We start from the raw sequence: 27,889 nt of genomic DNA, 5'->3' as shown, positions 1-27,889 counted from the left end.
TTTCAGGCTCCATCTTTGTTGACTTTAAACCATCCCTGCGGTGTAGCTATCAAATGCCACGTTTTCTCTCCTTTCTCTACACTTACATCAAGTGCTACTTGAATTGCACGATATGCTTCATTTTTCAATTGAAGGACAACTAAATCATTGAAGGACAACAAAAACATCATGAAATGAGATGGCAATATATAGAAACTAAAAGTTAAAACTTTACGACTAGTTATTGTTAACCATCATCTAATCTTGAAATTAAACTATGTTAATCTTTTGGTAAAATAAAGCTTTTTCACTGTTAGGATTGACCAACGATCACTTTGTTCATAATTTTTTTTACATTTACAATGATTGTAATTTAGAAAATTAGAGTTTTTGGAGAAAAAGACTCTACATCAACATTTTCTAATGACGGCTAACAATAATAATAGTAGTGAAAGAGAGTTAAAAAATTAGTGATTGTAATGTAAGTGATAAAAGTTCAATAATCGAAATGAAAAGCCTTTAAGAATTCAGTGATTACCTGTTGTATACACCATCTTTCGTCCCCATAAATAATTATATGATTATATAATACATATATTATATGATATATAATGTTAGTTACATATTTTTCTTTTTTTTACAGGCCCAATGAAACCCAAGTGAAGAGGCTACACAGTAGCCTAAACCCGTGGCCCAGTAGTGACCCAGTGGAGTTACCCGAATAGACCCGTGAACCGGCCCGCTGAAGCACCCGAACCGGTCCAGCTAGAGTTTGAAAACCCTAGCTCCTCACTTTCTTTTGGCGCCGCATATTCCCACCTGAGGACTCATCATGCTCCACGCCTTACCAACGCCACCGATTTCCTCAGCAACACGAAACCAACCATCAACAAACAACGTTAGCCGAGTGTTTTACATAGAATCAAACACTCAAAATAGAGTCTAAAATAGGGCATTTTGTACCTATAAATAAATGTAAATCGAACACCATTGTACATACGATTAATATTAAATACACAAAGATAAATCACCCTAAATACAAGAGAGTATACCAAAAGTTTGCAAAGGTGTTCAAAGCATATTTTGTAATTTTTTTGAAGTGAAATAAAGGTATTATTTCTTTTTACCTTTGATTCGGTGGGTTTGTGGCCTGCATGTTGCACCTCTTTTTGTTGCTTTCATTTAAAAAAAACTCAATCGGGCGATGAACATAAGAGAAAAATGAGATATTCTCTCTTAGATCTACGCTCCCTCGATCTACGCTCCCCCGATGCTTGGTTTTGAAAAAAACTTTGATTTTTGAAAAGTATGGAAATAAAGCTTTCAAAAAAATTAAAATTTTTAAGGTTTGCCGTCGATGAACGGCGACCGACGAGGTGATGGGGTGTCCGATTTCTGAAAATCGTGGACGTGTTCTTCAAGAGTGAAGAACACTCAAGAACAAAACAGAGAAATTGGGTGTGGGTGGTTTGATCGGTTTTGAAAGTGAATGGAAATATGAGATTTGTTTATGAAGTTGGCTTATATACATGACCCATGGACCAGCGAGTCGACCCGACCCGAGGGAAGGATCCGTGCGTTTTCGTTTGAAAGTGGGCAAATCCCCACTTCGGTCCCCTATTTTTTTAACCATGCGTTTTGACCCCCTAAATTCGATTTTCCCACCTACTATCTTTTCAATTTGGCCACTCAAATTTCTTTCCTTTGAATTTAGCCCTTTTTTCAAATTTTCAATTTATTTAATATTACATTTTAATATATATATATATATTCATATATTTTGTTTTGTTTTGTTTTCCCCTATAATTTTTATTTCTTTTTTTTCTACTTTATTCGTTATATATATATATATATATATATATATTATTTTCATTATTTTATTTTCTTTCATACTTATTTTATTCCTTTATTTATTTTTTATTCATTATATGTATATTATAATTTTCTTTATTTTCTGTAGTTTTATATTTTCATTTTCATTTTTATTCTCTATCTTTACTTATTTTCTATTTCCTTTATATTTGTTTTGTTTCTTTATTTATTTTTATTTTATTTTATTTTTGTTTTTATTTATTTATTATATTATATTATTATCATGATCTTTATTTTATTTATTTTCTTCATTTCTTACTTTTACTTTTACTTATTTTATTTATTTTATTACTTTTTTTTATCTTTACATCATTTTTTTGTATTATTTTTATCCCATTTTATTTATTTATTTATTTATTTATTCCTTTTATTTTCTTTATTTTATTTACTTTCATTTCCTTTTTTTCCTCTAACACATTTCTCGACTTTTTAAGGGTACACTTTCAAAATGATCGGAGGTAAGTAATTTGGGATCGTATTTTTACCTTTTAATTTAAACTTTCGATTTTCTTAATTAAAGACAACTGAAAATTACGTAGTACCGAAAGGGCAGTTCAAGGGTGCTAACCCTTCCTTAACTGTAACCGACTCCCGAATCCGACATATCTTTGGTAAGATGCAGATTAGGTAAGCAATAAAGGTATCCGATCAACCTATTTATTTTTAAATAAATGATCAGTGGTGGCTCCAAACCATTTTCCTAAGTCGAAGCCTAATTCCTGGTCCACCTGAAAGACGGTTCCAACACCTTTAACACCCCCAACCCGTACCCGACCCAGATACGAATATGAGGTGTCACATTGACTTTTCAATGCTTTTACTCTTTGAAAAATCGTTTAAAATTTAAACTTTTACTTTTATTTTGGTAATGAAACCCTCATATAAAAGTTAATATTGAAAAATAATATTTCACGATGAAAATAAATACTTAATATATTTACATAAACTTTAAATAGTATAGTTACAAAATATATCAGAGCATTTGCGATTTAAACCTTTATAGTACATGCCAACAAAATATCAAGATAACAAAACCACCTACTGTTCAAATCGATCTGATATGATATTCTCCAGAAATATGTTGTCCCGACATAGCTTTACTCTTTTGTCTTCTTTGAACATATGTGTGAAAACACTCACACGCTAAGTCTTGACTTAGTGAGGCATAAATGAGCATAATAAAACATTAAAGCATTTACTTAAACATTTCAAAAAAAAATACTAAATAGAGAAACCAATATACATTTCATAAAAATAACTTATAAGGTTATGCATTGTTCAATTCATATCAATTTGTTTAACTAGCCCAACACATATCACTGAGAACTTAAGGTATGTGAGTACTTTGAGGTTGTACATTGTAATTGCAGTCGAAACTGCCGCGTAGAATTTGCACTGAAGTGCCACGTAGATTTATCTCGAAGGATCGCGTAGAATTGTCCCGAATGACCATATAGAAGTGTCCCGAAGGACCGCGTAGAACCATCGACTCTTGGCATGCCAATTATACCTCTAAATCTCATAGAATATACTTTGGGCTTTAGCCATATAAGTATTCATATAGCATTCTTCATTATCATTCATTCACATAGAACACATATACTCATAGTAACCAAATCAAAACAATGCTTATGAAATACAATTTAAGTAAAACAATAAAATTTAACATAAAATAATTCAGATAGTTTTCGATTGAAAACCTTTGAGGTTGGCTCATCGAAAGTCGTCCTCATATCGAATATAAAATAAGTAAGTTGCATTCACCTTTGTCTCACTTAAGTCCTAAGCTAATTTATTTTCACTTTAGTTCAACCTATTTACTATGTCGATTCGTTCGGTACGTGCTTTCGATCCAAATCTACACATTCACATGACCAAGATAAATATCGAAACTCAATTAACTGCTAACCAATTATCATTTACATCAACTAAATAAAACTCTGATTTCACAAATTTTTAAGCTGAACAGTATCGATACTCTACACCCAGTACTGATACTTACCTTCTATGGTACCAATATTGACCTCAGTATCGGTACCCAAATTGCATTATGGAATTTCCTTTTCCATTATAGTATTGATACCCCCTGTATCGATATTACCCTTCAATACCGATGTTGTTCATCCGATTCATATGATATAAATATTGTTCTTCCAGTACCGATACTCTTGACCAATATTTACTTATTTTACTTTGAATTTAACCCAAAATTCACCTAAATCTCATACTTCTAACTCTATTCATGCCCTTAAACTCATTAACACTTATCCCAACTAACTTACATCAATTAAAACCCCTTTAACATCTAAAATTCTTCATAGAACACTTAAAACTAAAAATCATACCCAATCTTCAACCATATTTCCAATCCTTTCTAATACTTCAAATATCTTATTCAAACCTTGGACAAGTCAAATATATCCTTAAAATCCCAACACTGATCAAATTTCATCAATTCCCTTAAAAACCCATTTTACCAAATTACCATTAATTCATCAATCTATTAACTTTTATTCATCTTTAAGCTTCCTTAAGCTTCTATACCACCCAAGGATTAAAAACTAACTCAAAAATGCAAGAAACAATCAACTTTAAAATCACTTAACTTATTAATGGTATTCACGGTAGAAAGGAAGCAGAGAAGATGAACAAATACTTCTAAGCTTTTCTTTTCCTTTTCCTCTATTTCCCACATGTTATAATAACTTTAAAATGAATTTTTAATTCATTTCATATCAAAAGATCACTTTACCCTTTCATCTTCAATCTTTAATAATAAGAACTAAATTAAAAGTACCAAATAAATCATTGAACATTTCAATTTATAAAAAGTAAACCGCTAAATTTTAAATCTTTACACTTTAATCACTGACCCGATGTTTGAGTATTAATTACCAGTGCAGTTACCCTAGTTATTATATAATTAATCTTAAATTGTATTCTTCAAATGGAAAAATACTCTTTAATAAATGGAAGAAAAAACCTAATAAAATCATTTAAGAGATGTAAGAAAGTAAGAGTAGCTGGTGGGCTTTACATTCATTAAAGTGAGTATTGCTTTACAATTCAAAGCCTAATAATTGATGCTGGGAGTATGGAGCATTTGATTTCATTCTCTCAATTGCATGGAATCAATTTAAATCAACTTATATTTTGCTTACATATTCAATTCTAGAAAAGTTAACAGTAAAATAATTCAGACATTTTTCTTTTTTGAAGGTAATAATTTAGACAATTTTATTCCAAGAAATTAATAGCAATTCGAAATTCAAAATCGATAATTGTTCAGAGTTATAAGCTAAGAAAACAATATGACAACATCATCCATGAAAAAGAAGAATTCTGCTATTTTCCCAGAAAATGATCATTCGCTTTCATGTTATTTGAATTATTATTATTTTAATAATCTCAACTTTTCAATTTTTTGTCCCTTGGCATGATTCTCAACAAGAAGCAAAACCCAGAATTTTTTTTCTTCTAGCTCATGGTGGGGATTTTGAAAATCTGATCATGCAAGTGTAGCTGAGAAAGAAAACTGGCAGTATGAGCAGCTTGAAGAAAGTTGGTCAATGGTATTATTTTAAAGAAGCTGTCCACATGATTGTATTGTGTGAGCTTTGCTTCTGCCTGCCCCCACTCCCAACATAAACAAAACAACTTTCCTCTGCGACTCCTTTTTGCTTTTTATACTTTTTAAAACATAAAAAGACAGTTAAAAGGAGCAACACAGAGCCTAGAAACTAATAGCCTACAAGACTACCACATCCAAATTCCAAAACATAGTCTCTCTCTCTCTCTCTCCTATTTGAAATGAACCCACAATTCCACAAATTCAAAGCTTAAGACTTTGCTATATATCATATCCCTTTCTTCATGTTTTGAAGAAATTTCTTCCGTTACAAGGAACAGTAAAAAGCTATTATTATTGTTTTGAAAAGAAACAAGCGATGAAGAAGCTTCTGACTCTGTTCCTTTTCCTTGTTTCTATTCATGAAACCATTATTGTTTCAGCATCAGCCGTGCAAGGCGGCCCTCTTGCTCCCTCTTTATCCCCTGTTTCGTCATCCTTTTCCAGTCCCGTCTATGCTTCAATGTCTGCATTTTCTCCAGGTAGAACTACTTCAAAATTTAGTAATTGAACTGCCCATTCCGTCTCTCATTTTTTTTTACTCTGTTAACTAGTGGACATAAAGCACTTGTTTTTTTCCGACTGGCTAGGTTGTTTTCTGGTTAGACTTTAAAGAAAGTCTTATCCGAGTTCAAATTTTCATTCGGTGCATTTAATAACTTGAGTTTGAACAGTGTATGATTCTAAAATTACTTAATCTCTTCCCATTTCTAAAACCGGAAAGCATTTTGCTTGGAGGAGGAAGTTTTCATTTTTATGCTAAAAAAAGTCTGCTTTTGACTCTATAAAATGGTTATTGAGATAGCAGGATTTCAACTGGGAAGCGAGGAACACAAAAAGAAGGATCCACCCAAGAAAATGTTAATTGCTCTCATTCTTGCTTGCTCTTCCTTGGCTGCAATTATCTCTTCGTTGTTTTGTTTATGGGTTTATTACAATAAGAATTCACACAAATCCACCAGAAATGATGGCAAGAGCTCAGGTATATTCTTTTCAGCCCATACTCTGTTCATTTTTTCTTCATAGTTCTGGGACTTTGAGAGTTTAGGTTTAGCACTGATGCTTATTTCCCTATGTTTCCCCTGCTTTCTGTGGTTTTGAATTTGAATATGCCGAAAAAGGGACTGGTTTGACACCATTTTTTGGTAAATTCAAGCCCACAAGGACAGTTTCTAAGGAGAGTAATACTTCGTTCATGGATTATAAGATGCTTGAAAAATCTACAGACAAGTTTCATGAAGGTAATATTCTGGGTGAGGGTGGATTTGGGTGTGTTTACAAGGCACAATTCGATGCTGGTACTTTCGCTGCTGTTAAGAAGCTGGACTGTAAAAATCAGGATGCAGAAAAAGAATTTCAGGTATTAGTTAAAAAAAAAGATTTATCAGTCCCTTTTATGTGTTTTCCAGGATTTCGTATCTTTTTTGATGTTGAGTTACTGTATGGAATTGCAGAATGAGGTGAATTTGCTATGTAAATTTAAGCATCCCAACATAATTTCACTGTTGGGTTTCAGCAGTGAAAATGAATCAAGGTTTATTGTATATGAATTAATGCATAATGGTTCCTTGGAAACTCAGATACACGGTAAGTACTCTCTTTCTCTCTTCGACTCTCATGAACAACTTTTAAGAACTGAACAATTTGTTTCTGGAAAATTTTAAATTACATCTCAGGACCTTCTCAGGGGTCGTCATTAACATGGGATAGAAGGATGAAAATTGCTTTGGATACAGCTAGGTAAGGCTTTGTTTTCATTTTTACTTTTTCCTCTTAGTTAATGAATATGATTTAATAAAATAACAATTGTTGACCAGAGGATTGGAGCATCTTCATGAACATTGCAACCCACCAGTCATCCATAGAGATCTGAAACCATCTAATATTCTTTTGGATTCAAACTTCAACGCAAAGGTAACGATTATGCTGCTGGACTTTCATTATGAATGTCTTGTATATCTATTGAAGCTCACTTCCTTTCCATTTCGTCTCGATACAGCTCTCGGATTTCGGCCTTGCAGTAAATGATGCAGCCCATAACAAAAATAATTTGAAGCTTTCGGGTACTTTAGGTTACGTTGCCCCAGAATACCTTTTAGATGGTATGTTCTGCAAATTATCTGAAAGTGAAGTTTATAGATAAGGAGCTTAAATGTATTATCTGGTTTTTTGTAGGTAAATTAACAGATAAAAGCGATGTGTATGCATTTGGTGTTGTGCTGCTGGAACTTCTATTGGGAAGAAAGCCCGTGGAAAAACTGGCACCAGCTCAGTGCCAATCTATTGTCACATGGGTATGTATGCCTTGCTCTTACGATGGTTCACGTTAAAAAAAATGAAGGATTGTTTCAAAATCTGATGCCATATCTATTATTGAATGCAGGCCATGCCTCAGCTTACTGACAGATCTAAACTCCCAGACATCGTGGATCCTGTAATACGAAATACAATGGATCTAAAACACTTGTATCAGGTTGGTAAGCTAATAGTGACAAAAGCATTGTCTTCGTTTATAAAATTGCCTGCTATGCCAGACAAGTCTCACTGGTTACGGTTAGGTTACGTAGGAATGAGTGAGCTTAGACCCCATTTGTTCATTTTGCAGACTGATTTGCTTTGTTTTGCTGAATTTGACTCTATTCCCTCTGTTACTATCTTGGAAATTAAAATGTGGAATTGTACTATACAGGTTGCTGCTGTTGCCGTGCTGTGTGTGCAACCCGAACCGGGCTATCGGCCGTTGATAGCCGATGTTCTCCACTCGCTTATCCCTCTTGTTCCTATGGAACTTGGAGGGACTCTAAGAGTTACACAAGCTGCAGCCCCTTAACACCAAAAACTACCCCATGTGTGTTTGACATGTCTCCAAATCATACATGCACATCAGTTCCATAGCCCATTGTATGCAAAGCATTTGATGATAATGTATACCTTTGGGGGTGAAGAGTGAGGATTAGCTGGTTGAGCTGCTGTGGAAGATTTTCTGATTGTTAATATCTTTTGTAAATTGCACTAAATTTGAAAATGCTTTATACAGCAATCTTAGGTTTATTTGTTCATACGATGATAATTTGGTCAAAGTTTGAATTTCCGAACTTAAATGAGAAGTTACATTTACCTTTAAAATTTTGTTTTATCAACAAATCATTGATATAATGATAAAAGAAAACTTACATTATTATCAAATCTTTAATTAAGATCCGATAATAGGTTTCAATGGCTAAAAAATGATTAAAAAGATAAAAGTAAATATAGAAAGAGCATAGCAGATACGATGATATAAGCGATAATTATAGTGCATATTAGGCACACCTGCACGGGACTTGGAAGGTGGTGAGAGGCAAAAGAAATATTATTTTGTAGAAATTAATGGGTTATTTAATTTTATTTTTATGACACACACAACCACAGTCCAGAAGGTGACGAGATGCAGGGTAAACGTGTGCATTGGTTGCTAAACAAAGACGAGTGGTCATCAACGCAAAGCGTTTTAAATAAGGAAAAGAGGATATATATGATTTAAGATGGCCGTATGGTTTCTTTTTTGTAATGTCACCATGAGTAGGAAGCAATAAATACAAGACTAATTTTATTGGAGGGACCATACATTTGATTTTGTTTTTGTTTTTCTATCAAAGGAAATAGAGATGTACAAGAAAAATCAAGACTACCATATACACCTACAGGATGAACCTAGGGTGCGGTCAGAACAATTATTCATGAAAACTTCAAATTCTTATATAATTTAAATTATATATATATATATATATATTATTGATAATATGTTTTTATCTTCTAAAATTTTATAAGTTCATCTTTCTAACATAAAACCCTACATCCCCTGTAGACCGATCCCGAGAAAACCAACATATGACCTGATAATCAAAAGGGTTAGCATAAAATAAGACATCTAAAGAAAATAACATAAAGTTGTAGAAATAAATGAAATACGATAACTAAATTTCAACATTTCTCTACCAACACAGTAACTCTTTATTGTTTGAGACAAAGTTATAATAATCAATAATGCTTTCCAGATGCCGTGTTTACTGGAAAACTTCAAAATTTCCACATTCAACAAAACAAACTAGAGATTGCAAATTGCCTCTATCAAAACTTGAAATAAATGAGTGTTTAAGGCCACACATTATTACAAAATCTTTTTCATAAAATCACTTCACTTGATCATGGTTTTGGTTCAAATCACTTGACAAGTTTTCCTTAATTTTAACCGACATTGTGGTAAGAATCAATGATGGCATCTGCAAGGTATTCACACTTGGCCAACGATAATCCTGCAAGGGATATCCTTCCATCCTTGGTCATATATACGTGCCACTTGTTGGTCATGCTATCACACTATTAAGAAGAAGAAAAACCACCATTACAATAAGAATATTGTCATACGATGCCTCGGAAAATTCAAAATATGATACTTTACTATCAACATAATCCAATGTTCAGTCGAGCATCTAAAATTTTGAATCCATTTATCATGTTAACCAAAGGTTACCGTCTTAAAATACTGATTCGGTCTTAATCCAATTATGTTCTTATACTTCAAAGGCTTAAGAAAAACATTAATCCAACATGAGGTTAGTAGTAATCAAATATGTGGTGATATTGCTATATTTCACTGTCATATAGGGTGCAATAAATGAATACCCCGGAAATTTCAAAAATACAAAGCAAAGGTGGGAGCTGGCTATTACCTGAGCTTTGTTTAAGCCAGTGAACGAAAACATTCCAATCTGCTTAAGAACGAATGACCAATCCTTCCCACTTTTATCTTTGGAAGAAAGATTGTCAAATAGTTTCTGTCTCACATTCATAATTCTCCCAGCCATCATTTCCATCTCTGCATTCCACTCCTTGAAGAGAGCTGCATCCCCAACAATACTGGCAACGATCCTAGCCCCATGAACAGGTGGATTTGAGTACATTGGTCGAGCAATTTTTTCAGTTGGCTCTTAACCCTGAAACAGAAATAAATAGAATATAACTCGATCCCTAAACAATATATCAATTACCATTCAAAAGGACTAGAAACCATAATGTAACATGTCAGACTCATTTGAACTAATATATTTGGAACACCTGGTGGAGGAACTAGGATGTGAAAAGACATAAAATAACTCTATGGTTATAACTTTGCCAACAGATACATAGTTGCAAATGAAAAAATAACCATCAATTAGTTTTTATAATGTCAGTTCTCTATGCATCAGAAAGAAAAGGGTACTAACGACATATTAAACTTGAGCAACATCTTGTCACTCTCAAGAATGAAGGGAAATTATATTTCCCCGCATGTAACACAGCATAATTACTGAAAAGTAAAAGAAATTTAGCTACATGGCCAATTGTGCATTTGCAAAGGCTCACTGCATAACATTCCACAATATCAAGCAAAACTTCACCTTGCAGCAGCATCTGATGATGAGCAAACAACATTAATTGCTCCAATCCTTTCTGCATAAAGGCCAAGATTTTTACTGTATGACTGAGCAGCAATGACCTCCATACCACGGGCCACAAACATCCTCACCGATGCTGCATCAGCATCAAGGCTCCCATTGCAAATCCCTATGACCAAAAGTATTTCAATAAGTTTTCATTAAAATATCATATTTTCCATCTTAATATAATATTACATTAGACACCACATTAATCAAGTTATGTATCACGAATTCAGGCAACTATTACCTGGTATGCAATATCAAAAAATGGAATATGGTTCTTCTCTTGGATGGCATCTGCAATTGTTTCCCACTGTTCAGGGGTCGGATCAATACCGGTTGGGTTGTGAGCACATCCGTGAAGAAGAATAAAAGATCCCTCAGGAGCTTCCTGCAAAGTGTGATTGAAGAATAAATTGTTTAAGGAAAGAAAGATGATATTGATATATTATCTAGTGTGCTTTTTAAGCCAGAAGATGACCTTGATGTCTGCTATCATCCCTTCAAAGTCCAAGCCAACCGTTTTTGGGTCGTAGTATCGGTATTCTGACCACGGGACCTTAGCATCATTGAAAATGTTCTTGTGATTACCTGTGACACAGTTTCATTAACTATGAGAATGCATAATATTGGACAAATTTCACAGATATGTTAAAAGAGGAAGACATTACTCACCCCATGTGGGAGATGATATCAGAACTTTTGCCCCAGGAAAATATCGTTCTATAAGCGCAGCAGCCAATCGAAGTGAACCAATCCCTGAAAGCCCTTGAACTGTTGCAACCTGGTTAAATGAAACACATACATTAAAATGAAACCAATTTCAATCTTCTCCAACTTCTCTTGAAATACTTCATTGTACCAAGCTAAATATTATATTTTTACAAGATAATAGCCAAAATTCTCACGTACTCTTTGTTGTTTTCTAACTGGGTTGTCTGCTCCAAACAACAGCTCTGCTGTCACCTTATTGAAAGCAGCCAAGCCTTCAATTGGGAGATACTACAAGTGAAACTAAATATAGTAAGCCTCCTTAAGGGATAAGATGACTGCTGTTATCCAATCAAATTAGTAAATCAAGTTACCTCTCGGTTTTCCCCCTTCTCCAGTAGAAGCTTATCTGCCTAGAAAATGGACAGTTTCCACATTAATTTCAACATAATATATAAACGTCAAAGAAATTAATACTCACTCGTGAAACAAGAAGAAAAAAAAAGAAAAGCTATGTCAATAGAGAACCTAGAGGAGGCCATCATTAATGAAATTGTACCACCTGCTTTAGGAAAGAACACTAACCTTTTTAACCACATCAAGAACATAGGGCTGCAGTTCTTCAGTTCGATAGGCCCCAACTCCAAGGTTGAGCTTCAACTCATGGTTGTCTGCTTTGAAAGCTTCAGAAACCCCAAGAATTGGATCAGGGGGAGCCATTGTTATACCTTCAAAACGAGACACTTCGGAAGCTACAACCATTGATATTCGACCAACAGACTGCAAACAACCAAATGACTCAGATGAAGAAGCAAACAAAGGGGGAAAAGAATAAAAATCCCATCTACCCACATTCAATCTATGTAAACCCTTTAACATAAACGGAGTTACTAGACACATAGATCAAGGGAAAAGGTCATTATAATCACTTAACCATACTGAACATGGAGGGTTGATCTAACATTGCAAATGGGACAGAAAGTTATAGGAAAAAAAGTACCTTTGTTTTCATGAAGGGATTGGTTTTCTCCTTTTTGAAGCACAAGCTGTATTTTCCAAGATTCAATTTTCCCTGTGAAAAACCCTCTCATTTCTCAGTGTAACCAAACAGTAACTAAAATAAAACAGAAAAGAAAAAAGTTAAAGAAAGGGATCGGGAATACCTTTTCAATTTCATGAGAAGAAAGTGAAGCTGAGGGAGCTGCGGATGCCAAAGATAGAACCGATGAAGCCATCTAGAATTCTAGCAACAAGGAGATGAGAATCTGATTAGATCAAAACTTCAACAAATGTGATGAAACTCACAGTAACGGTGACCACATACTGGGTTCAATGAGGAGAAGCGTAAATTACCCTAACATTCAACAATTTTTTAAGATACTTATACTTCGATCATTAAACTTTTAAAATTTACATTAAAGAATCTCCAACTCTGTTGACAAAAAATACATAGTTTTAATAGATAAATTTGATCACATGTCAAATCATATAAAATAAAAAAATGATAAAATTATTTAAAAAAAAGATCGATAGATTTGACAATTTATTTTGATATGTAAAAGAATGAAATATATAAGATAAAAATATAATTGTTGCTATTTGTTGATTTTTCTTAAAGAATATTTTTAATGTGACATTTTTAAATTTTAAAAAGACAAATTTAATGAGACGGAAGAAATATTATTTTAATAAAATAATACTTTTTAATATTATAAACTTATTGTTAAAAATTTAAAAATATTTTTTTTGATAAAAGCCGTAATTTTATTAAAATATAAAATATCTAAATTATAATTAAGGCTTATAATCAAAACTCTAAACTAAACGTATATAATAAGAATATTTTCCTAAACACAAAAAACTAGTCACTTAATACAAGAACGAAAAATGTTAAAAAAATTAATCAAATAAACTCGAACAAGAGTTAAATACGAATAGATCTAACTGCATCGGTCAACAAATCACAAAATAAATAAAGCTATTGAAAGACCAACGACATACTACAATTCAGAATCGAGTGATGTGAAAATACTATCCACAACGCAAAACGCATATCCAAATTCAATCCGAGAGTCCAAAGTAGAAAGATCATCATGATAACAAATAAGTACAGTCAAATCAGTCATGGTGATGTCAAACACAACCCTGAAAAATATAAGCAAAAAGAACGACTAAACAACCGAAGCGTGCCATAGACGCAAAGAAAAAAGTGTCATAAATACAGGAGAATACGAGCCAAAAAGCCAGAATTATTAAGAATACAAAAAATGATATGTTATAACAAAACAAAGAAAAAATAATAAATACTGACAGTCGGCAACCAGTACTAAACTAGTGTCGTCGTCGATCAAAAATGAGAAAGACAAGAAACTAACAACAACTATGAAAAAAGAGAGAAATGTAATAAACCCTAAAACGTTTATTTTTAGTTTAATTATTATTATGTAGATTTAATAAACATATTATATTAACTGTAAAAATTAAGAAAATATATAGATTATTCTTGATGATGAATGAGATAATACTATAGGAATAATTTAAAATTCGCTGATAAATAAAATAAAATTATTTGTTTTAAAATTTTAATTATAATTTAGTAACATGTTTAATTTTTAAATATTATAAAATTAATTTTTTTTTACTTAAACATTAAATTGACCTTCAAAATTTAAAAAAAAATAAAATATTTAAAATTTAAAAAAAATCATTTGAATTCATTTATCACGTTATTATTATATATGGATCACCATGTCAATATTTGTAATTAACATGTTAATACTATAACAATTAATGATGGTTTCCATCAATAAAAAATTACATTATCTAATTCTCTAGATTTAAAATTTTAATTATGTACAAAAACTTTAAAAAGAATTCTTAGATCAATTTATAAATAAATAAACTAATATAAATAAAAATCTATTGTTTAAATTCTATTCATTTATAAACCTACCAATAATAGCATTCGACAAGGAAAGTATTCTTTGAAGTAGGCCCAGAAAGCGAAGGAGAAAAAATGGATACTAATATCAATGGGGGCCACCTATCAAACTCAAATAACCCGATTACAGATAGCGGCCTGAAATTAATTTAAACAACAATAACAAAATCCTTATTTTCATATGTAATGAAAGGAAAGGGAAGGTATGATAGTAGACTGTCTTTAACGTCAAATTGAGAGCAACTTCCGTGAAAAACCTCCGACAATCAGAAAATTAACAATAAAAATAAAATACAATACATGTATAAACAAATAAATAAATACATAGTTGATTATATAACGGTCACTAACATTTAAGTTAATTTTTATTTTGTCTACAAACATTTTATACGTTATTTAATGATCAATAAAGTTATCAATAGATCACAAAATAATCCTTCCTTGGTTGACTCTTGTTAGATTGATGATGTAACCTATTAGCAAAAAGATTTAATATATTGTTTAGCCCCTAAACAGTAGGTACAATTTCAGTTTAGTCCTTTAATGTTTTCTGACAGTATTTTTTTCTTAACAAGCCACCTTCACACAACTGATCTTACCCCTCGAAACAAGGGATGGACTGAAGAGGGGCAGGCAAAAACAGTCTCCTTTGAAAATTTAAAATTATCATATATTTTCATCCGATTGGAAACTAATGTATGTTTTTTCTCTGCTAGATTTGGCTCGGTCTCGTCATTCTGGTTTTTTGTTATCTTAGTCGCTTGACGCCTCCGGTATAAGCTGAGTAACAGTAGCTTCAGAGCTCTTAATTGAACTTGAATCTTCCTCTGCAACGGCTGAATTAAATTTACTGCCATAAAGGTATGATCTGACCGAACCCCATCGTTTCTTATCTGTCACATTAGTTCTTGCCTAAAAGGATCCATACAATAGAAGCCATTAAATATTTAAGCAAATAATGCCATTGGAATTCATTGCTATATATACGTATATTTATATATTTACTAAGTTGGTGTCTCGTGGAGTCCCTAAAGACTTTTTCCAAGAGAAAACACATCCAACCTGCTCTCCTCAGCGTATAGAAGATGTTATAAGAGATGTCTGGATGAAGCCAATATTTTAATTTAAGGGGTAAAATATAAATAAAAAATAGGATAATAGGTATGGTTAATCATAAAAAATAAAGGAAACAAATTAAAATTAGGAGCTCTAATTTAATACTTACTCATATATATTTTTTTAATAAGTAGAAAAATGGGGTGGGGACAATGCCCCCGAAACAAAGCACGTGATATCTTATTGGAATATTAATTAATAAAAAATTATATTTTGTAATTCGAATTAATAAAAGGTGATCAACTCCTGAAATCCCTACAATAAGATATTTATTATGATGAGATGTAAGTGATACATGATTTTCTACTCAAACCATTACTCATCCTTAAACTGTACACAAATAGTAAAATTAAAATAAACAATTTGTAAAACGTGCCACTCTATAACACCTTTTTGTGATGGAGAATATGTCTTGTACCCTACATTGTTCGTTAGAAAATTCAAAATATATATTAAAAAATGGAGAGTTACGGGATATATTAAATTAAATCCTAGAGAGGCCAATCGTGTCATTGATTTCGTCGCCAGGTAGATGTAGAAACACCACGAAGATACCAGTTTTATGAAAGATTACCCTAAAGAAACAGAGAAACTACTGCTAGTGGATAGAACGGAAAGCTAGGCGACCCCTTTTACCTATTTCAAAAAAAAAATCAATATATCAAATCTTGAACCTCGATCATTAAATTGATCTAGGAATAAGCATAAATTGTAAAGAGAGAAAAAAATAAATATAAATGAAAAAGAAAGATAAAAACATAACAATTCACTTAGAAAAAAATCATAAATCCTACTAGCGATCCTCGATCCACCTCAGACAAAATTAAACGCAATTTCTTAAACCAACAACCATAGTACACTATGGTCTAATGATATTCATACTAAATTTAGGTATAGTATAATGATAGGTAGAGATATTCATTAGTTGAGTTAAATTGAAATCTAATTATAAAATTAATATTTAGATCAGGGCCATATATTTTAATTTAAAATGATAAAAATTTAATATTATTTTATATTTTCATAATTAAATTTAAATGATTTATTTGAATCCGCACCAATCAACCCGTGAGTAAAAATTTAAACCCAAGTCTGGATCCAATACGATCGGGCTGATCAGCCCATGAAAAGGCTATGATGTTGGGTCTTTATTAACAGATATTGTCTTGCTTGATGTCGAATATTTTGGTTCCACGAATGGTTTTAATCCAATCAATGAACTGTTTTTTTTTAACTTAAAGAAACTATACAAGAATATAAAATTATGTATTATTAAATATACTTGAAGAATATGCACCATCTTTTGATAATAAAACAAACTCATGTTTGTTTTTTTAAAAAATACAATGAACATGGGATGAGCATAGATCACAAATAGTCCTTTACTTTAAAAACTGTAGCAGGAATGAATAAAGGAAGATGCCAAAGTGGAAAACAAAACAACAAAAGAACTTTCCAAATATAGATACATATAAGCAATATTCATATTCCAGCCACATGAATCTGTTCAATCTACCATCACTGCACATGAGCTTTATTCACTAACACCATGTGCTTCTGCTTCATCAATCACCGACTTCTTTCTGGTGAACCTACCAAGTTAGTGGATTTGGCTTTAGATTGTGATTGACAATTCTAATTAATTAAATAAATATCTTTTATAATAATAATAATCAATGTATACGGTTGTGAAAAAATGTAGGGCTAAGAATAAGACAAACGAAACAGGGATATGCACATGGAGATTTTCATACATCTCTTTCATGTCAATAAAAGGAACGGTAATTTATTATGAATTCATAAATTTCGATTCGATCCAATTTGTTTTAAAAAAATCGAATTCAAATTGGATTTTATAAATGATGAAATCAAATTAGATTCAGATTAATAATTTATAGTTCGGAGTTGATAAAAAAACAGATGCAAACCAACACGATGGCATACCTAGTCAATGGAAATGATGAGATTAGTGGTATGTATTCCAAAAATTCAAACCCCCAGCTTGGGTACCCAAATCCCTTAGACTGCGGCCTGCTCCATGGACACGATATATTCCTATCACATCTTGTCTTGCAAATGGCATTGGATGAATGAAGTGTGCGTGCATGTGAGGCTGTAGTAGTAAGGGAAAGAGCGTGTTTGGTCAGATAATCGGGTGGGCGGCTGAGCCTTCGCCTTCGCCTTCAATAACTGGTTGGGTAATGAAAGGACAACCATATCCATCATCTTTCATCACCCATGTTATGTATTTTTGGTTTCATCTCATAACGCGTTTGAATTGCAAAGTGGGTCCTCTCATTTTGTTTCCATATAGGCTTTTAATTAGCTTTCATTTCATATTTTTGACTTTCTCTTCAATCTTAATACTATATAATTTAGGTTAGGTTTAGCTGTAAACCAGGAGTGAGACCAACTTTTTTATATGTTTTTTCTGTCCAATTACGTGCTCTTCGCTGCTGCTTGTTCCATCCGTGAACCAACTTCTAACGTCTATTATATGCAGTTCAAAAGGATTAGTTTTCTCTGTATATTTTAGGATTTGCTTTATGAAAGACCATCAAACAAAGATCAAGTTGGCAATGTTTGCTCAAGAAATGTATGAAATAAGTAAAAAAAAATCCACTGTCAAATTGTCACGAACTTGCTGCCATGTCTTTTTGTGTCAAATTTGAAAATGCATCTATTTCTAGTGCATCAAATTTGATTTATACATCTTCAACCTCATTTTTTTAAAATAAAAAATCGTAAGTCTAAAAAATTAGTCACAAATATTTTGACTTGGAAAACTCGTCTACTTAAAAGTAAAATCAGAATTTCTAACACCCAAAAATGAGTACCAAAACACTTCGACTTCACTTGTAATAGTCAACTAGGAAAAAGTGACATAATTTGAATAACTCATCAGTAACATATAACAATTTTTTTAACAGACAACCTGTATAAGAGAACGAAATTACACTTAAATCACTTATTTTGAAGAAAAAAATATAAAATTTTTGAGATGTCTAATTTAGGCATTTATTTTAAAAATAAGCCTTTTTTATAAAGCAACTTGTAGTTTTGCACTTTGCTTAAGTCATTATCTGAACTCAAGAATCTATTGAGATTTGACCTTAGAATTTCATGAGGACAGAAGGGTGAATAAAACAAGAGCTCAATCTTGAAACATTATCTTTGAACCAAAATATATTTTGATAACCTGATAACCATGTGCTTGGTGTTTGAAATATCCCTCCTTACATTATTCAACAATCAGCCAACTGTAAATAAATAGATAAAGAACAAAAGATCCAAGACCTTGAAAATTTGCGGGACCCTTCCATTTTTCAAGTTGGATGACAGTTAATTTCACCATGTCTGTCAGCTACAAAAAGGCCCTCTCCTTCCCACCCCTCCCCCCTCCCTAGCATCATTCTCACTCTCTCAGGCATCCACAAACACTTTTTTCCCCTCTTCAAAAGCAACGTTTCTTTCACACTAACATGGCTAGACCACAACAACGATATCGAGGTGTCCGACAAAGGCATTGGGGTTCTTGGGTTTCTGAAATTCGCCATCCTATCTTGTAAGTTAACTTGATTCCCCCCCCGGCCCCGGCGAAAACCATGAACGTTTGCGCTCTTAAAGCATGTGTACTGACTTGAACGTTTCCTTTGTACAGGAAAACTAGAATTTGGCTGGGAACATTCGAAACTGCAGAAGACGCGGCTCGCGCTTACGATGAAGCTGCAAGGCTTATGTGTGGGCCGAGAGCTAGAACAAACTTCCCTTATAATCCAAATGCAACACAATCATCATCATCCAAGATACTATCAGCAACTTTGACAGCTAAACTACATAAATGCTACATGGCTTCACTTCAAATGACCAAACAACAACCACTGAAGGAGCCAAAAAGTGAGCCACCAACACCACATGTCATCAGCAACAATTGCATTGCAGGTAGAGACAATGGAATGGGAGTTCACCTGCTGGAGAAGAGACCATTGCCAGTTCAAGAGACTGAAACCAATCGGGTTGTCAAGAAAGCTCAAGTACCGTTCAAATCTCTTGAAGAGGATCACATTGAACAAATGATTGAGGAGTTGCTTGACTATGGCTCCATTGAACTATGTCCATAGGATATCCACCATTCCTTTCTTCTTTCTCTCTACATTTCTCCCCTTTTCTCCCTTTCATCATCGTTGGAAACAACAGCCTTGAGGAGTTAAGGCTGGCTTGGTCTTCAGTCTTTACACTTTATTCCATGCCAGTGGCATTGATTCGCTAATGTAACCCATTCTTAAGCAACCTTGAACCTTCCTTTAGACCCTAGCGTCTACCATGTTACGGTGTACAGAAGCTCTGTTATGATATATGATATTATCATCTGCTCTGTCTCTTGCTTTTCGATCATGGATTCGGAGGATGAAATGTAGGAGTTTCCATCATTCTGTTTTGCAGTGTTCCCAAGTATTTTATAATAAATTAACTTCCATCGCCATATTTTCACAATTCAGATGGACTTAACCTATGTTCCTAGATAAGGCAAAGTCATGCTTGTACTTTTCAAAGCAACAGTAGAACCATGATCCTTTTTATTATTTTCAAGGTTTCCACACCAAACCGTCGAGCTACACACACATAGCAATAAACAAAAAACGTACCCTACACATTATTCGTCACTATCACAGGGTTTTGCGTGATGTGCGGATCATTTCTTCATTCTTAAACAAGTTATGTAATTCACCGGTTTTAGTATAATGATACTGCGATAGGAACATCTTTGTTCTTGGCCACATTCTTTTTACCGTTGGTGGGGAATTATTAGTATCATTTATTCGTCAAGAGTTTGAGCTCGTAACATATTTCTGCTGAAATTAATCATGATAATCAACAGAACAAGACCTAGAAAACTTATGGGAAACAATCATATTAGTGAAGTTTTCTATGATAAAACTGATATCTTTTCCATATTCGCACTTCAAAGTCTACATATAGTAACCTGGCAAGCACTTCCCAGCATTATATTCTAAGTTTTCATCAAACGGTATAGCTACAAATAGCAGTATCTTCACGTCTAAATTAGGTAAGAGAAACAACCCCAAGAACGAGGGAAGAAAACTAGAGCACCTTTAGAATATATTAACCAACGATACAGGCCTAATTAACCTTTTCTCCTTTTTGTTTTACAATAGTCTTCCTTTTTATGACTACGGCTTTCCATCACCTATTCATTTAACGGTTTAAGTAAAGGTTTATTTTATCGAATCACATTGAATCATAAAAATAATTAAATTCTTTTATAAAATATCTAACATTGTTATATTCTCAAAGACTCGAACGCAAAAACCTTAATTGAACTGAAAAAACCCTATACAAGTTGGTCCAAACATTTGATGGTTACTATAGCTTTAACTAACAAGTCTTAAAATTATAAGCAGGATCCCACTGCTTTTTTTTTTGGATAGAGAGAACATTTTTACTTGATCCAAAGGAAATAATAATTGTCAAGTAAAAAGATCTAAGAGCAAATATGATTTAACCTAATTTTGAAAGATAAGTTTGCATGGATGGTTTATTTTAAGTATAAAAATGAATGTTTGCTTTTGGGTACTTGGTGTCTAGTCTCCATCAATGAAACTTCATGATGGTTCACCTGTTTGGAAATTGATTTTGTTCCCCACAACCATTTCAAAAGAAAATAAATAAAGTTGTTTTCATTTTCATTATATTGTTTTACTTTTGATTCAGCAGAAGTGATTAACATCATGGCATGTTAGTGTGTTTAGCATCATTAATCGTTTGAAATTTTTGTCACCTTTGCCTTCTGATATTTTTTAACAGACCTACCGATTCTCTTGTCTAAAAAAAAACATTCTGTAATTCCACCTTCTCATGAACTGATTGAATATTCTTGTAATTGTTCATGGTAAAAAATGCAATAATCTGACAACTTTAATGAAGTCTGAATTCTGTAACCAGGCGATACAGAACATTCTTGAATGCTCTTGTATGAACTGATTGAATATTCTTGTAGTAATTGGTATTGGTGATTTATGTTTGAAATTCAAGTACTGAGTTTGAAAATAGCAGAGTATCTGGTCTAATAAGTGGAGTAGCGCTCCTGCTGCTGCTGCTGAACCTAGTAAAAAAAACTTTACTACTTGATTCCCTTGGGTTGCACATCTTAGTAAAAAAAATATAGAGGGAAGAACACAAGAGTCAAGGGTGAGATCTTCCTTAGAAGAAAAGTGGTCAAAAACCAATCATGATGTATAGATCTCGTGAGGAAATGTTGGGGGTAAAGACAATCATATGGCCTTAAAACACTTTCCAGAAATCACCCATTTTTTAATAAAAAAAATTGTGCTGAGATTGTCATCCTAATGGGGTATTATCTTTGTTTTTGATTCGTTGAATAAAGTGAGTCGTGCAAAAAATCCAAACTTTTTTCAAGAGTGTACAAAAATGTTGTTAGCCTACACCCTGAAAAAGGCCAAGATTAGTTTCAACAAGTTCTGAAGCATAAAAAAAAAACCCCTTTAAAATTGCTTTCCTAACAAAACCTAAGATTTTTATATGTAGGGAGGACCTCGAGACATCATGGTGCAGTGCATGCCATGACATGGAATGTCATCTTCTTCCTGTTGTGTCTCCATTCTGTTCACTTGGATGACCATGTGAATGCTAACATGCATAAGGTTCCGGTCTTAGAATCTCCATTTCTTTATGTTAGAAAGACGAGACAAAGATAAAAGGGGACCTACAGGCTCTTTCTTCCTCCCCAATTGTCCTTTCGTAAATCATGATCATACTTATTATTTGAGCATCTTTAAGGGAATTAATTATGCACCAATTAATTGTAAATATCATTTTCTTTCATATAGCTAGTGCCATCACCGTCAGTATCATAAATGCAATTATATTGAAACCTTCCTTAAGCAATACCTGCCCTGTAATCCACTAGTATTCAAGTTTCATTCCCTCCATCCAATTTGTCGTAACCGGTTTTCGTCCGGGCACGAAATATTTATTTGGCGAGAAAATTGATGTGAATAAATGATTTTGAAAATAATTTGGGAGTCGCCATTGGCCTTTTGGGTCAGGTATGTCGAATACCTAAAAATTATATTTTAACAGAGTTTTTAAGAAAACATCAGTTAAAAGATGATCTGATCTGCGTTTATAACCAAAAATTCTTTCTTTTTAATAATAAAAATGGATTCGTGGTCGGTTACGTTTAGGGAAGGATTAAACCCCTACAACGCCCAAAATTGGTACTTTTTAATTATAAATTGTCTCTATTATTAGAAATTTAAAAATTCAAAATATATTTAATTTATAATCCTATTATTTCAAAATTATAATTATGAGAAAAAAATAATTTATATATATTTATAAATAAAATATTTATTTATTTAGAAATATCAGAAAAGGACTTCTAGGTGCCTTAAGACAGCTTTTCTTCGATATTAATAAATATTAATATAATAATTTAAATAAAATTAAATTATAATTTTTATAATATTTAATTTTAAAATACCAGAATAGGACATCCAGTTGTATTAAGACTGTCCTTTTCTTCGATATTGAAAAATAAATATTAAAATAATTTATGTAAAAAAAATATAAATTATTATTTATTATATATATATTTATATGACTACATAATAATAATAAAAATAATATTTAAATAAATAAACAAGTAAAATTAAAACAATAAAAATACAATTAGAACTATATATTTAAAAGCAGTAAAATAAAAGAAAATATTTAAAATTAGTGACTAAATTATAATTAAAATTATAATTAAAAACCTAATTCAATATTAATTATTCAAAATTATAGGGATTAAACATGCTATTTTTCTTATTTATTAATTTAGTGACTAAATTAAAATTATATAAAATTCGAATATCAGATTAAAATAAATTAAAACATACTATTCAGATTAAAATATTAATTATTAAAATTAAAGGACTAAATCTATTATTTACCCTAAATATATTATTTTAATGCAAAGGACTAAAATAAATAAAATTAAAATTAAAGAACCGAATTAAAAGGATTATAAATTGATTTAGTGACTAAAATGTAAAGATTACAAGTTAGGATGACTGCGGACGGGATTTAACCTTTAAAAATTACACAAATAGCCCTCCCCGAAGCGACGTCGTTCGGGAAGGGCTATTTAAACCCGAAACCGGCTGGCCCTTTGGGCCAGCTCTCTCATTTCTCCCCTTTATCATTCTCTCTCTAACTGAGAGAGAATGAAAACGCTCTCTCTTCTCTCTAGCTTCCCTCACCGGAGGGAAGCCGGTCACCGGGTGGCAGTCGTCTGCCGCCGTAGTCCTCACCACCGGTCACCGCATCCGGTGGCCGGAAAAATCTATTTTTACACCACAATGTAGATCGGACCGTCCTAATGACGGTTCCGGTGATCTTTTCTTCTAAATAGCTCCCGATTGGAGCAAATCTAAGAAAGTACCTTCGATTTTCAAAGGTTTTGGTGAGGTCCGGCGGTCGTGGCTTCCTCGGTAAGCTTCTCTCCTTTCTTTTTTTTTAGTTGTTGTGTTGTTGCTGGTTCCTCTTCTCTTTGCAGGTTGGGTGATGGCTTTATAGCCATCACCGGCGCTTATCTCGGACCGGTCCAAAAGGTGGAGTTCGGTGAGTCACCGAGCTATAGTGGTGACTCACTCTAGACTTCAACGTGTGCGGCTGCTCTGAGTCTTCTGGAGTCTTCATCGGAGGCGTGGCACTGGTGGAGCGTCGGCAATGGTGTTGGCAGCAGAAGAGGCGCCGCGTGGTCTTCTAGAAGCTACGGCGGCGGCTGGGACGTGTCCCTAGGGTATCATCACCCTAGGGTTTCCTGCTGGAACCATCTGGACCATTGGATCTAAGTTAGATCCAATGGCTGAGAAGCAAGGCGGCGGCTGAGATCAAACCCTAAATGGGTTTTAGGGTTTTTTTTGTTTGGGCCAGTCTGTTGGGCCTATAATATTATTTGTAATTATTTTTTTTATAATAATAATAATATATATAATAATTATAATTATTATAATTATAATAATAATAATTATAGTAATAATAATAATAAAAATGGGTAAAAAAAATTAGTATCTTCAGTTGCCCCTCTTTGCTCATTCTTGTGTTAACAAGAATAGGGCAAAGACGAAAAGATAATAATTTTTTTTTATCCATTTGGCTTCACTTGATTATGATAAATTCTTCTCTTTCTTCAGATGAGTTCTTCTCATTATGAACTTTCTGCTGGGGATGATGTTGACCTATTTCCTTCTGTGATAGAGTCATTCAAAAGGTTGAATAAGCTCTTCTCATTATGAACTTCTTCTTTCTTTTTCAGATGAGTTCTTCTCATTATGAACTTTCTCTGGAAAGGTTGATGCTGTGATAAAATTATGCAAAAAGGTTGAATAAGCTCTTCTCATTGTGAACTTTTTCTTCTTCAGATGAGTTCTTCTCATTATGAACTTCTCTGGAAAAACTGATCCATCAAGTGATGGATTTGAGCAAAAAGTTGAACAAATTCTTCTCATTATGAACTTCTTCTTCCTTCTTCAGATGAGTTCTTCTCATTATGAACTCAAACTGGAAAAGTTGATCCATCAAGTGATGGATTTGAGCAAAAGGTTGAACAAATTCTTCTCATTATGAACTTCTTCTTCCTTCTTCAGATGAGTTCTTCTCATTATGAACTCAAACTGGAAAAGCTGATCCATCAAGTGATGGATTTGAGCAAAAGGTTGAACAAATTCTTCTCATTATGAATTTCTTCTTCCTTCTTCAGATGATGAGTTCTTCTCATTATGAACTCTACCTGGCAATGTTAATCCATCAAATGATGAATTTAAACAAAAGGTTGAACAAATTCTTCTCATTATGAACTTCTTCTTCCTTCTTTAGATGAGTTCTTCTCATTATGAACTCAAATTGGAAAAGCTGATCCATCAAATGATGGATTTGAGCGAAAGGTTGAATAAATTCTTCTCATTATGAATTTCTTCTTTCTTCTTCAGATGATGAGTTCTTCTCATTATGAACTCTACCTTCAATGTTAATCCATCAAATGATGAATTTAAACAAAAGGTTGAACAAATTCTTCTCATTATGAACTTCTTCTTCCTTCTTCAGATGAGTTCTTCTCATTATGAACTTTTTCTGGAAAAGCTGATCCATCAAATGATGGATTTGAATCTTTGCTAAAATCTTTGAAATTCCTGTCGAATTTCAACATGGATGAGAATGAATGAAAATGCACCTATTTTTGCAAATGCCTAAATATGATGCATGAATGTTAAGTTATTTGATTTCAGATTGGTGAACTGAGTATTTCTTCAGTTGTAGAAACCCAATAAATCTTTCTTCTTCAAATTAGAGAATCTATCATCTTTGATAAATGTAGATGTAGATATAATGTCACAAAATCTCTTGAGAATAAAACTCAATAGTATAGACTCTTGAAAAGCTCGCACTCATGTAACATGTTGATTATGATAACAACTCATCTGATTATGAAGTGATCTTTCAAAATGATTTCGCAAATATCGATAGTTCTTTTAATACCGAGAAAACCTTGAATTCTGATTCTGATGAGGAGAGTAAACTGTTATACTTGAAAAGAAATGGGATTCTCAGAGGCTGAGGCTTCAATAGCCATGAAGAGATGTGGTTCATCATCAATTGCAAAATTGACAGATTTTATATGTGCTGCTCAAATGGCTAATGCTGCTGACGCACTTCTTCCGGTAAAAGATAGGAAGCCATTATGCAATGATCCCAATTACAAGAAAAGGCAAAACTTGGGCTATGATTTTTGGGAAAGGAATAAGCAGAAGAAACTTGAAAAGAAGCTTATTAATGAAGACGATCATGCAGTTCATCTTTTAATTCCAATGATTGGTTCTATAGTTCCTACCGAACCAGATCAGATAACTCAAAGAACACTTCCATAAGATGATATTGGGTCTTCTTATTTCTACTATGATCACATTCATCTTTCAATTCAATGATTGGTTTTGTGGTTTCATACCAAACCAGATCAGATAACTCAAAGAACATTTCCAGAAGATGCTATGAGCGCATTCATATTTCTAAATCCAATGATTGGTTTTTGTGGTTTATACCAAACCAGATCAGATAACTCAAAGAACACTTCCAGAAGATGTTATGAGCACACTCATCTTTCAAGTCCAATGATGGGGTTTTGGGGTTTATACCAAACCAGATGATAACTCAAAGAACACTTCCAGAAGATGCTATGAGCACATGGCACTTGTTCCAGTTAATGTTTGGACTGGGATATCACAGTACTTATTCGATGTAGAGCCAGAATTTGTAGATTCGAAGCATTTTCATGTTGTTACACTGAGAATAGGCTATATTCATAAACTGCCAATTGAGAACAGATTTCCTCTTATCTTGTTTTCTTCACGCACTATACATGATATTTTTCCATTGACAAAGAAATGATGGCCTTCCTGGGATCCAAGAACAAAGTTGAACTGTTTACAAACATGTACAGGAAGTGCCAAATTGACAGAAAGGATATGTAAGGCTCTTGAAGATTATGACGATGAGCCACCTTCGAGTGTCCAGAAGTATGTTCTTGATGAGTGCTGAAAATGGAATCTGGTATGGGTTGGAAGGAATAAAGTTACTTCACTTGAACCTGATGAGGTGGAAATGCTTCTAGGTTTCCCTAAAAAACCACATACAAGGATATGTATAGAGACATGTTCCATGGTGGTATCAAATTCCTATCTCTTTTTTCTAGGATTAATGATACAGAGGTTGCCTTTTACTGTCTTGGCATACTTTTGAAAATAGATGTGCAAGAACTGAATGATGATCGCTTGGGGCAATTGACAAGTAGTTTTGTCGAATTCGACCTTGTTGTCAGTGGCATCCAGCGTAACAACCTTACTGGAAGAAATAAACATCATTCATGGGCTTGAAGATTTTTGTTGGTGCATTTACTTGCAATGATTGCTACAACAAACTGCCTCTTCTGCTGCTCCAATATATCCTACTCTTCTCGAGTCATGTAACGGTTTGACAGTAAAATTTGTCATCTTCAACTTTTGAAATATTGTAACCAATGTTACCCTATATAACCAGAGTGTAAATAATGACTTGTTCATGGCTTTATGATGGTGATGATTTGCTTACTTTGTATTCCAT

General features: G+C 33.0%; 2 protein-coding genes and 1 pseudogene across 2 annotated transcripts; 2 read left to right on the top strand and 1 right to left on the bottom strand.

The window, feature by feature from the left end:
- The first annotated feature begins 5,479 nt into the window (after positions 1 to 5,479).
- Positions 5,480 to 8,434, top strand: LOC120135645 (probable receptor-like protein kinase At1g80640). Its single transcript, XM_039151883.1, has 11 exons — positions 5,480 to 5,961; positions 6,288 to 6,449; positions 6,589 to 6,839; positions 6,934 to 7,066; positions 7,156 to 7,219; positions 7,297 to 7,393; positions 7,479 to 7,581; positions 7,655 to 7,773; positions 7,863 to 7,952; positions 8,169 to 8,347; positions 8,382 to 8,434. Exons 1-10 carry the CDS (start codon positions 5,799 to 5,801, stop codon positions 8,307 to 8,309), a joined length of 1,323 nt encoding a protein of 440 aa, XP_039007814.1. The 5' UTR covers positions 5,480 to 5,798; the 3' UTR covers positions 8,310 to 8,347; positions 8,382 to 8,434.
- A 1,056-nt stretch (positions 8,435 to 9,490) lies between these two features.
- Positions 9,491 to 12,981, bottom strand: LOC120135639 (annotated as a pseudogene).
- Positions 12,982 to 19,046: 6,065 nt separating this feature from the next.
- Positions 19,047 to 20,132, top strand: LOC120135168 (protein PPLZ02-like). Its single transcript, XM_039151493.1, has 2 exons — positions 19,047 to 19,271; positions 19,368 to 20,132. The coding sequence occupies exons 1-2, from the start codon at positions 19,189 to 19,191 to the stop codon at positions 19,825 to 19,827; spliced, it is 543 nt and encodes a 180-aa protein (XP_039007424.1). The 5' UTR covers positions 19,047 to 19,188; the 3' UTR covers positions 19,828 to 20,132.
- The last annotated feature ends 7,757 nt before the right edge of the window (positions 20,133 to 27,889 follow it).

Source organism: Hibiscus syriacus, unplaced genomic scaffold (assembly GCF_006381635.1).
Source record: "Hibiscus syriacus cultivar Baekdansim isolate YM2019G1 unplaced genomic scaffold, ASM638163v2 tig00001825_pilon, whole genome shotgun sequence".
In the NCBI taxonomy this organism is placed as follows: domain Eukaryota; kingdom Viridiplantae; phylum Streptophyta; class Magnoliopsida; order Malvales; family Malvaceae; genus Hibiscus; species Hibiscus syriacus.
The sequence above is the reverse complement of the archived record's forward strand: the minus strand, read 5'-3'. Positions and strand labels throughout refer to the sequence as shown.